Consider the following 12,904-nt stretch of genomic DNA (forward strand, 5'->3'; position numbering starts at 1 on the left):
GTCAAGAGAGGTCAGAAATTCACACTAAATAAGTTACTATAGCTAGCTGTAATAGAATACATAGCTAGCTATATCATAACTTATTATACTCTGAATTTCTCCAGACTTCTCTTGACAGAGCCTGTGCTGTGGCCAGCTATAGCAACCTCTCCAAACTCCAACCCACACATCAGACAAAACTATTTTAAACAAAGTGCATAATACGCTAGGCTCTTTTGCCTAGAAGTTGCTGTTTGACAACATTATATTCTACCTTTAAATAAGTAAAACAAATATTAAATGCGCTCTATCACTTGTTATGATTGTACTTATCATGTAATTACAATATAAGCTATTACTACAATTACAATTGATTGATTGAAAACGTTATTAACAGATTGCAGAATGGGTACAAAACAGTACAGCTCAATACACACAAGGGGATGCAGACCAGAGAAAGACTTTCGTCTTGTTTACATCAGGGTCCCCCTACAATACTATTAGAAATTTACAGTAATGAAAGTCTTGTTTACATCAGGGTCCCCCTACAATACTATTAGAAATTTACAGTAATGAAAAGTGAAGTGCTTATGAACTGCAGATTACAATTACCTTTACAAAAAATATTGTTGAGTGAACGATTGTGGGTCATGCGCAGGAGCGCTGGCAGCAGAATTCGGGTGTGCAGTAGAATTTGGCAGAACACCGGACGTCATTTAGAGACGGACCAGGCAGGCAGGCAACTTCCGCTTAGGTTGTCAACAGAAAAACACACGTGGAAAATGGTAAGATCGTTTTGGGTGAATAACGTTTGCTCGGAAAACAACAGGCTACATGTGTTTTAATCATTTTAATGTCCCTCCCAATCTTTCAGCCAAAGGCAAATAAAGGAAAGGCGAAGCCGGAGAAGGTTTGCCATCCGTACAGTAGGAAGGCTGCCTACCTTGCCCGAGAAGAATTACGCCTGGGAAAGAAAGAGAAGTGGGTGAAAGCGTGTGTCAAATAATACGATTGTGTTACTAGCTATATTGTGGCTGAGCATGTCTACTTAAATATCCTGGTAATGCACACGAGCTACGTTATTTAGCCTAGCTAATGTTGAATCCATATGGACATGCTGGACAGAATGCAGCATGTAACGTTGCCATCATTGCATCATAGCACTCTTTCTGATATTGCAGGCAGAAAAACGAGAAAGCGACCCGTCTACATAGCATTGGTGAGTATTTCTTTCTCTTTATTTACATGAGGACTGAAAGAGGTGGCACTATCAATAAATCTGCGGTGTGTGTTGACCCTCAGGCGAGAAGCTGCTTTGGTTCCAGGGCCAGCTGGATCCTGCAAAAACAGAATTCACAAAAAAGGATGCCTGTGACATTATTGAGAGGTGAGAACCTTTGTTTGTCAAATAGTTTTGTTTTTGTTTTGGTCTTTGTACCACCTGGCACTCTGTGTGTGTACCCTGTTTGAATAAATGTAAAGGGCTTGCTTTCAGTGTGTATGTGTGTACCCTATTTGAATGAAGTTAAAGATGGCTTGTTCCCAGTGTGTGTATGTGTACCCTATTTGAAGGAAGGTAAAGATGGCTTGTGCCTTGTTCCCAGTGTGTGTATGTGTACCCTATTTTAAGGAAGGTAAAGATCGATGGCTTGTTCCCAGTGTGTGTATGTGTACCCTATTTGAAGGAGGGTAAAGATGGCTTGTTCCCAGTGTGTGTATGTGTACCCTATTTGAATGAAGTTAAAGATGGCTTGTTCCCAGTGTGTGTATGTGTACCCTGTTTGAAGGAAGGTAAAGATGGCTTGTTTCAAGTATGTGTATGTGTACCCTATTTGAAGGAAGGTAAAGATGGCTTGTTCCAAGTATGTGTACCCTATTTGAATGAAGTTAAAGAGGGCTTGCACCGACTGGCTTCCAGGCTAGTGGCCAGTGAGATTACCTTATGATGATGTCTGATAGACTGCATCATGTGTGTTTCCAGGTACATTCACCGATTCGACTGTGAGCTGGAGCAGATTGAGCTTGTGAATGGGATCAAGGGTCGTCAGGGTCGCCTCCATGGTGCCAGAGAAACGGTCATCATACAGACCGCAGAGAGAGAGAGGGAGCAGTATGAGAACAATGGATTTGGTGAGTCTGTGTCTCTCATATACACATTATGTTGTGCCCCAGCTTAGGGGAACCAGAACAACATCAAAGAAAGGACCCCTTCTCTTCAAACCATTCACAGAAATGGCAGGTTTACCAGAAAAAGACAATGCAGCCATTTAATTAATGGTACTGATGGGTATTTACATGTGTGTGTATATAAGAGGTAGAGTAAATAAGACATTTACTACACAAGGATTAACTACGTAAGGGATAATGTATAGCTACGAGGTCATTGTCGCAAAATAATTGACCGACACAGAGTTTAGAACACAGAGGCGCCTCGCCGAGGTGTTCTTTAAACGTAGTGAAGGTCAATTATTTTGCGACAATGACAGAGTATAGCTATACATTATCCCGCTTATTACATGGCTAACTTACTAACAATATACCTAATTCATTTTACACCATCGACAAGACGAGATCAAATGCAGACGCAGTTCTGTTCTGTCGCTCCGCTGTCATCGCCGGCAGCTTCGCCAGCAGCCGGCAGGTGTGTCAGATTAGCTGCACTGATGCAGTGTGTGTCAGTGGGCTTGATTGCTACAGCTGCGCACAGCGGTCATTATTGCTCGGCAGAGGTCCGTTATCGAGTAATAACGGACCTCTGACGAGCGCTATTGACCAATCACAATCAAGCATTTCGGCGAATGTTAAAATGCCATGTAATAAAGGCAGCTAATGATGGTTTGGAGGGTGGTGAAGGACAAGTCCGCTGCTGCTCTCCTGCTTATCCATGTATATGGTAACTCCCGGGCAAGGTGTTTATAGCAGGAGCCCAGCTAACCAGTGAGCCAACCAGCGGGAAGGATGTTACGGTGAGGCGGGGCCAGACATCTTGCACCCAGCCAATCGGTGTCACACACTCTCACACTCGTACACGTACAGACACACGACATGACACAGAGAGAGACAAACAAAAGGAACATATTCCTGTAATGACCCAGGGTCGTAACAACAAACACACACGCACTGTTGAAGCACTATTATTGCCCAACCACTGGCTTTGTTGATGTTTTGATGCATTGGACTGAAGAAATATTTTCACTAACTTAACACTTTCAGTGCCGGCCATTAACATGGGAAACATGGTTAAATGCCAGGACCCACTTCAATGATAGCGTTGTGAACGCATAATCTCTGTCTTAAATTATGGCTATGTGTCTAATCTGCGTGTCGCTTATCAATGACTTGTTTGCAGTAAACATAGTCGAAACTGATTGTTTTTTAATCGGTTCATTTTCGTTTTACAGCATTTTGAAAAGCCCTCGTTTTTCAGGAAAATATATAGATTCCGTGATAAAAGGCATTTACTGGAATATTCTAGCATACACAAACGTTGAAATTTTTCGGCCTATTTATGAATAGTTTTCAAATAAACGCTAGATTATCGATAGTATATCTGTACTTATGCATGCTATAGAGGCTGGATGAAATATCGATTCTCTCATTTCCTGATCGCACACACACAGACACACGCATAGGGCAAACGCTTATCTCTGTGAAAAGAGCTCTGATTATCCTAAGACTGCTAAATTCCTTACCTGAGATCAGATGTTATCCAAAAAGATTATTCCAATTCCTGATCGCCATTCCAAATATCGATCACGCTTATTGATTACAGTGTTGGGTAGGGTTGTCATGATACCAACATTTTAGTTTCGATACTATACCAATATTAATTTCGATACTTTCGATACTTTTCCTCAAAATCAGGGAAACACTCTCAGATGTCATTATTGTTCTTTATTTTAAAACGCAACAATGACGAGAATAAATAAATTAAATGAAAAGCAATGGCATTCAAAATGCTGGATAACTTTTTTTGCACTCAAAACAGTTGCTGTACAAGGTTTCTGAACCCAGCTTTCTCAACTGTATATATATTGGAACTTGGTCCATACAGATGAACTCTGCGACTGCCCTGTTGAGCCTTTTATCATCTTTGGACTAATTTGTGTACTTAATATGCTGCTAAAAAAAGCGGAAGTTAGGTTGCTTCTGAGTGGGGGGAGTCACTCTGTGAGCCAAATGCAGCAGACTTCTGTAGTTAAAAAAAATTCAAGGGGTAGAAAAAGTATGGTTGTATTATTATACATTTGTCATAGCAGAGGGCCTAATTAGTTTGAGATACCATAAGTTACCTAGAAAACATTTTGATGAGTGAGACTGATTATAGCCTATCATAATCTAGAACTAGGTTATGTCATATTGTAGGCTGTTTAACAAAAATAAAATAGATTTCCGTTGTCTTTATACAGTATGTATGAACCATTATACAACGGCATGCAAATTTCTCGATTCTGATTGGCCATTCACACGTCTTTATTGGCAACAATCCACGGTCCTGGGCTCAGGACCCGCCCACAACCAAATCACATAACCCTCCCCGGCTCACTCCGGGAGAAAACAGGATCGCGGACAACAAATGGTTATGTTGAAAGCACCATAACGACTAAATATGAAGCGATTCTGTCAAGGGGAATGTGTTAGTCCTTTAAACAATGTTGGATGATGTAATTGATGGGAATTGACTCAATCTAGAACAAAAGAAAAATCGCGGATTGATTGATAGATTAATTGATTGATTTAAATTTCTTCCTTCCTACTTTCTACTGACTGCAGCGTTCTCCCGACGCTGGCGTACCCACAAACACACACACACACATACACACACACACACACACACACACATACACACACACACGCACACACACACTGTGACACACACACACACACACACACGCACACACACACACTCCTGTCTGCAACAGCGGGGGAGTCAGACTGAGAGAGAAGCAGCGCTGTTTTAAGTGAGCATGGTCTATTGAATTGATTGATTGGTTGATTGCTAATTTTATTACTGTACCCCTGGTTTCCAACTGGTTAAGTTTAGGCTAAAAGAAATAAATAAAAAAATAGGGCAAAGAAAACGTTTTTTTCCTATAGGGCAAAGAAAACGTTTTAATTTGTTTTACCTACTTTATATTCTGCATCTGGTAATAAAATTTTCAATCAATCATTCCAATAATACACAGTTGGATGTGTTAGTTGGTTGGATGCACTTCAAGCTGCTTCCACATGAGGCAACTTCTCTCAATCATTCCAATAATACACAGTTGGATGTGTTAGTTTGGTTGGATGCACTTCAAGCTGCTTCCACATGGAGTTGTGGGAACTACTTTTTCTGGCGGATGGTTTTTTCAATAAATCTTCGATTAATGTGTGTTTATTGTATAGAAATAAGGTTGGATGAATCTGGCAGTTGTATAAAAGCTTTACACCACGTGCAGTCGTGATTTGTGACCAATAAACCATGCCTAGGGGGGTCTAACGACCCTCGGCTGCGCCTCGGGCCTAACAACCACCCCTAGGCATGGTTTATTGGTCACAAACCACTCCTGCGTGTGATGTAATGCTTAATTAATGGGCAATTGTCAAATGTCTCTGTATAAATCACGTTTGTGACTAAGCCATAGAGATGCTGTGTTTATTAGCTTTCAGCACGGCAGTTTAGGCTATTATTAGGCATTTCAATTTATTTTCTATTCTTGCGAATAGCATTGTGGACATTTTCTAATGCTCGTATAAGGAACTATAGTCACAGGAGCCGGCATGGCTCGTCCGGCGAGTGTTGGCATCGGCGGCGTGACCGTGGCGGGAGCCGCTGCGGCACGCGACGCCGGCCGCCACAACCGTCGGCGGTCACGGTGGGGATCTCCGTCGGCCGCCGCCAGCTGGAGCCGCGGCTCGCCGGCTGGAGCCGCGTCTCGCCGGCTGTGCGGGCTGGCGCCGGCCGTGTTCGCCCCGTGCGGGGTGTGCTGGCCGGCCGGTGCTGGTCAACGAAGATCCTCACCGCGACTGCCGATGGTTATGATAACTAATTGGCGCGGTGGGGATCTTTGTTGGTTGGTGTTGGCTGGCTGGCGCACCCCGCGTGGAGCTGCGGCTCTGGTCAGGGCTGGCCGGCCGGCGTCGGTCGGCGGGGATCCTCACTGCGACTGCTGATGGCCACGATGGCCGGCGCCGCGTGCTGCGGTGGCTCCTGTCGGCGCTGCGGTCGTGCCGTCGATGCCAACGTTCGCTGGACGGGCCATGCCGGCTCTCGTCTCAACTAGAGTTTGTTGTTCTTCATTCCAGAAGGTTGCTTCCGGTAAACTAGCGCAACGTCACCATTGACAGCAGCGCTGTGCTCCAATAAGGCATTCGCATGCATAAATGAATAAATAAAAAAAGTAAATTTTTTTCCCCCAAACGCAGTATAGTATCATTTCGAACACTCTAGTATTGCGGTACTATACTAATACCTGTATACCGTGCAACCCTAGTGTTGGGTCCTGTAAATACATAATCCATGCGTTTTCCGGGCCGGCGAGCACAATCGATCCTTCAGTTGGCTTGATGGAAAAGTAAAATGAGGAAACTGCCCCCCCCCCCCCCCCCCCCCCCTTCAGCAGTGTAAAGTAATGGGGTGCAGTTACACAGGGAGAGACGATAGGAGGCGGTATCTTCCCAATTGAGCTCAGAGAGACTGCAGCACTAACCCGAGGCTCGATTGATGAAATATGAATTCAAATCGCCAATAAAAAAAATACGACAAACAAACGCTATATAGCGTCGGGGGTACTCAAAGGTCGGCATGAACTAACGACAAAACGTGTCCGTGGCACTCAATGTGTTAATAGTGGCCGTGCACAAAATGTTTGTAGTTCTCTTTCTTCCAACATGGCTGTTTGTAACCTGTAATTGAAAGAAAATGCCAAATATCTGTGCAGTAGGAAAAACACTGGAACAGCCTGATTTTACTATTCCATCATGACATGACTATCAACACTATAGCAAATTTACACCATTTGAATACCTTGCTATTGAGCTCAAAGCTGAACCGTCTTTGCTCATCACATTATACCAGATTTAGATTATTTTATTGTCATAGCTTTAAAAAAAAATTACTTGCATTCAGAAAGATGTGAGATGCTTGTTTTTCCCAGACTCTTTCAGCGCCAGAGGCCTAGCCCTTAGTTCCTACTGCGCCACCACTCTAAGAGATAGGGCTGCGTGGCAGTGTTTGCAGGGCTATATCTATATTCTATATTATAGCTATGGATACAATACTATGGCTCATTTGACATCAACTATCCATCGTTCAATATGTGAAAGAATAAATTTTTTCATGTATACGTTCGTGTGTTATACCGTGGTGATTGTGAATATAAGTATAGTTTCAGAGTGATCCTGGCTAATTCCAGGAAACGGCGCTGTTACGACCCTGGCTCAAAGGCACGCAACCTATGTGCAAAACCGACACCAAAACCTGTGTGTTAACTCAAGTGCTACTATATCAAGGAATTACTAGTGTAAACTAAAGGATAAGGACTGGAAGAACGTGACTATCTATCTGTTAACCCACACTCTTCTAAACACAGACCCTGCATGTGTGTTACCAGGGCTGGTTTTAAAGCTCCCAGCAGGTAACCAATCGGCACTAATTGGCAGCCCTCACCTGCATGCCCCGTGACACAGGAGTGATCAGGCCTGCCTGCACAGTGACACAGGAGTGATCAGGCTCCTGGTACATAACACCTCCCCCACCAAACTGGTTGCCCCAGAGGCAACCACCACACAACAACCCATAAAAAAAAAAAAAGAAAAAAAAACTGTGACCCATTAGTTGTCAGGGCCACCACCACAACAGCGATAGCGGGTACCACAAACACCGGTACTATGACCGTGAGAGGGCGTCTGCTAGCACGTTGTCCCTCCCACGAATGTGGCGAATATCCAAGTTATACGCTTGGAGGAACAAACTCCATCGCATCAAACGATGGTTCGAGTTCACCATGCTGCGAGGAAAAACCAAAGGGTTATGGTCTGTATACACAACAAGGGGTAAACTGGAGGATCCAACGTAAACATCAAAATGGTTCAAGGCAAGAACCAAAGCGAGCGCCTCCTTCTCTATAGTAGAGTAGTGCAGTTGATGCCTGTCAAACTTTTTAGAAAAGTAGCACACTGGGTGCTCTACCTCTAATGCATCCTCTTGCAGGAGGACGGCTCCAGCACCGAGGTCACTAGCATCCACTGCCAACTTGAATGGCAGTTGAAAATCGGGAGCTGACAGAACGGGAGCGCTAATCAGAATACCCTTGATGCTCTCAAAAGACTGTTGACAAGTCTCAGTCCACACGAAAGGTACCTTAGGACTGAGCAGATTGGTCAAAGGGGCAACAACAGAAGCAAAGTTCCTACAGAAACTCCTATAGTACCCTGCCATACCTAGGAAGCGCTTTAACTCCCGCCTGGTGGTGGGAGCAGGGAAGCCCACTATAGCCTCCACCTTAGCTGCAATGGGGCACACATGCCCACGTCCAACCACCTTACCCAGGTAGGTAACCGTGGCCTGTCCAAATTCACATTTTGCAAGGTTAACTGTCAAGTTAGCATCACCCAACCGCTTGAACACTTCCGCCAGATGCTCCACATGTTGTGACCAAGAGGAACTGTGGATAACCAGGTCATCCAGATATGCCTCACAGAACGCTACCCCGGCCAGGACCTTGTTCACTAGTCGCTGAAACGTCGCTGGGGCATTTCGCATGCCAAAGGCCATCACTGTATACTGGCAGAAACTCTGGTGTGACAAAAGCGGATATCTCACGTGCTCGCGGAGTAAGCGGAACCTGCCAGTATCCCTTTAGCAAATCCAATTTACTTACAAAGGCTGCTGAACCCACCCGATCGATACAGTCGTCCATCCGAGGAAGAGGGTACGAGTCCGGCTTGGTTACTGCATTAACTTTACGGAAGTCAGTACAGAACCGATGAGTGCAGCCAGTCTGGCTTATCAACAAGCAGGCAGGGGGAGCTCCACGCACTAGAACTGGGCTCCGCAATGCCATGTCTCACCATATAGTCTACTTCCTTACTCAAGATCCGTCGTTTTTCCGGATTCACCCTGTAGGCATGTTGCTTAATTGGCCCTGCACTACCAACATCAATGTCATGCTCGAGTACATTAGTACGACTAGGGACATCAGAAAACAAACGTATATGCCGTCTAAGTAGGCGCACCACATCCGTACGCTCAGGAAGTGGTAAGTACGAGAGGTGTGAGTCCAAGTCACCTAGTATCTGGGTGTTTGGCAACCTGCCCTGAGAAATCTCCTTCGACACAGAACAGTCGGCTACAATAGGAGATGCAGAAACTGTTAGAACAGCCACAGGCTTGACCCCTGACTGGTCAATCTGAGCCCTATCATTTTACGCCTTCAACATATTGACGTGACATAATCTACTCTTGCGCCTGCGGTCGGGAGTCTTAAAGGAAAACTCCAACATTTTGGGAAATTAGCTTATTTAACATCTTCCCTGGAGTTAGACAAGAAGATGCATACCTTTTTTGTCTCTGTGCGTGCATTTAGCTTAGGGAACAGTCGCTCTGTTAGCGTAGCTTAGCTTCATCACTGGAAGTGGGGGAGGGTTTGAGCCTGACGTTCCCTACAGTGCCCTACAGTCACGAAATACACTCCAAATACAACTCCAAAACGTTCCTGTAAACATGTTGTGACCTATGTATTTACCACGTGGAGAAATTAAAAATAATTGAATTCGACAATTATGTTTTCTAAGCAGATATACTCTGAACTATTTTTTGCCGAACGACTCCTCTCTGAGCGCAGTCAGTGATTTCTACGTGAAGCCGTGTTTGTTTACATTCTCATTCATTCAAAGGATCCGAACCGATTGAAGTTTATGGATACCATGACTTAAAATCATCTTACCTTGACGATTAAAAGCCTCCCCAATTTAGAAAACAGTAATCCAGTGGCCGGTTAGGTGGCCGAGCGGAGATTGCGTTCGTCACCAGCCCCGGAGCTGAGCTGGATTTGCCTGTTCGAATCCAGCTCACAGCTCCGGGGTTGTCACCAGCTTGGCTGGCCGTCTGCACTGATACAATTGGCTGTATCAGAGGGTGGGAGAAGCTGGCGGGGTGGGTCCGGGTCGTTGTAAACAGCGACTCCTACAGTTCGGTCGGGGCGCCTACTAAGCGCGGATTGGACGTGAGGGGGATAGTGTGGTCCTCCCACACGCTACGCCCTCTCAATGAGAATCCGCGCTGCCAGGTGAAAAGAAGCGGTGATTGGCTGGACGTGTGTCGGAGGAAGCACGTGGTAGCCTCCACTCTCCCAGATGATCTGACTGTGGGGGGTAAGTGCGCAGCGACCAGGAAGGGACTGGGAATTGGCATACGACTAACATTGGGATGGGAGAAAAATCGGAGGAAAATGGAGGGGGAAAAAGACAAATAAAAAAAAAAGAAAACAGTAATCCAATGGCTGGTATTGATATACTACTAACTACTGCACGCTAACGGAGCTAACCGGACACTCAAGCAGATAACGAGAGCAATGACTTCTGTAACTGAGGGGTACAATTCCCTGACTGTATTGTTAGATATGATACTTACTACCACTACCTCTTGTACTTTAGACTCTGGCCACCCAGTACTAGGTATAAATAATTATGATAAACACTCCCATCTGATGAAACGGATCCAACACAAATATACCAAGTCGAAAGTCTGCGTTTATTAATAATACATAGCAAAAGGTATGTACAACGATCACTTAATTACATTTATGATTTGAAATAGTATGCACTTTTATGGCAAATGAGTATTCGTAGGTAGATCAATATCGAATGTCCAATCTCTGATTGCGCAGGAAGCAAATATACAACCTGGAATATTTAGGGAACAATAGCAATGATACTTGAATGATTATATAGCTGGATACACTAGGGGAAGGTTCCGACTGCTTGTAGGACAGCTGGAGGGGGGGGGGGTAGAGTCTGGCTGTATCCCGTCTGGCCGAGGGTATCCTGGGAGAGCCCACAGTTGTGCGACCCGGTGCCCAGCGATCCTCGATCCACAGATGAAAGCAGTTGGACTCTCTGTGGCCGGCGTCCTCCGGTCCACGATGGAGAGACGTGAGGCGACCTCGTCGTGTAGAGCGTCTTCTCACCTGTCGTCCTCTCCGGGGGGGGGGGTATTTCCAACACACCGCAGTGTTGGCCTTTATCCATAGAATAATCAAAGTACTCAAAGCATAATCCAAGCCGGGGAAGGCTAGCCGTCGTCGGTAGAATAATCCAATATACAGGTCCACTCGCTCTTTGGCCTGGAGCTCCTCGGGTGCAGCTTCACGTGGGGTCAACCACCCTGGATAAGCGTCCAGCTGATGCCCGAAACGATGGGGGTGCTGATTACTATAGAACTCTTACCGCACGAGGCACTACATATGAATAGACTATTATTAGCTTAATAGAATACGTCCAACTCGACGATATAGTGCCAAATATGACTATTCAAATATTAATATACACGATGTCTCAATGCCGATACTGGGCCGAATTGGCCTTACTGCCCACACGTGGTTCGCGGGGAGGCTTTTGCGTCTGTCACTCTGTTGGAGGGTAAGGAACTGGACTAAAAGAAAGCTCTACTTTAATAGCGCAGTATATATACGCACTATGAACAAATAGTACCATTAGTGGTGCGGTAGACATATTCCTACGCGGAACTAGGACTTGTCCATACATGTTGAGCGGTACGATTGAACCTGGTCTGAGGGGTATGGCGACCTGGCACCAAGGTCTCGTCCAATGGTAGAATGGAGACTATTATGGGATGTTCAGTAGACTAGAAGGGATATTCAATGCATATTGTACAAGGAATATACAAGGGATATCAGGGGATATACAAATACAATTAAATATATATATATAAATAAATATATATATTCGGTTTAATCTGATCCTTCAGAACAGCCGCCCCCTAATTGGTCCCAACCCAATTAGTTAAGCAGAGACAGATTAACCGCACTGTCTACCGCTCAAGGGTTCGCTGTAAGGGTCAGTCAACTCACAAAGTCATAGGGTCATGGTCATCATCGATTGTGTCTGGGAGTCGGGGCAGTTCTATGAGCCTCGCCACAGGACGGGTGTAAATGCGCCCCCTGGACGAGTACTTCAGCTGCTCGGACCTTGCCATCGGCACCGGTGATCACTTTGCTTACGCGGCCAGCCGGCCACATAGCTCTGGGTAGTGACTGGTCAATAATCATGACGACTGTTCCTTCCGTCAAATTGTCTCTCTCTTTTACCCACTTCTGGCGGGTCTGTAGAGACGGTAGGTAGTGCAGTAGGAAACTGCTCCAAAACTTGTCGGCTAATACTTGGCTGTACCTCCACATTCGTCGGCCGTTCGCTTCTTCAGGCCGGTACATTGTCTGGGGTAACGCGGGATCTAGCCGCCCCATCAGGAGGGTGTTGGGGGTGACTGGGTCGACATCTGCTACATCACTGGAGACGTAACCGAGGGGCTTTGAGTTCAATACTCCCTCAATCTCCATGAGGACTGTCATTAGGACTTCTTCCGCCACAGTCTGGGCCCCAAGTACTGCGTACAGGGCTGTCTTTATAGAACGTACTTCTCGTTCCCAAGTTCCACCGAAGTGGGGTGCGTTTGGGGGGTTGAATTGGAAGTCAATCTGGGCTGGAGCGAGGTGGGTCTTAAGTTCTGGGCCCATAGCTTGGAAGCTCTCCCTCAGCTCTCTTTCTCCGCCTTTGAAGTTTGTCCCGTGATCGGACAATAATGTAGACGGTTTTCCTTTCCGTGATGTGAATCTTCGGAAGGCCATAAGGAATGAGTCTGCGCTCATGGTCGGAAGGAGCTCGATATGTATCGCTCTGGTGGTCATGCATTTGAATACAATAC

At 45.5% G+C, this 12,904-nt stretch overlaps 1 protein-coding gene across 1 annotated transcript in view; it reads left to right on the forward strand.

Annotated features, from left to right (window-relative positions):
- Nucleotides 1–675: 675 nt before the first annotated feature.
- The window catches only part of tma16 (translation machinery associated 16 homolog), a 31,801-nt gene continuing 19,572 nt past the window's right edge, over nt 676–12,904 (forward strand). The window contains exons 1-5 of the mRNA XM_084319106.1: nt 676–764; nt 854–960; nt 1,161–1,198; nt 1,282–1,366; nt 1,961–2,109. Of these exons, the coding sequence (XP_084175232.1) occupies nt 762–764; nt 854–960; nt 1,161–1,198; nt 1,282–1,366; nt 1,961–2,109 (382 nt within the window). The 5' untranslated portion in view covers nt 676–761. The remainder of the gene's footprint in view (nt 765–853; nt 961–1,160; nt 1,199–1,281; nt 1,367–1,960; nt 2,110–12,904) is intronic.

Source organism: Notolepis coatsorum, assembly GCF_963971535.1.
Source record: "Notolepis coatsorum genome assembly, chromosome: 7".
Taxonomy (NCBI): domain Eukaryota; kingdom Metazoa; phylum Chordata; class Actinopteri; order Aulopiformes; family Paralepididae; genus Notolepis; species Notolepis coatsorum.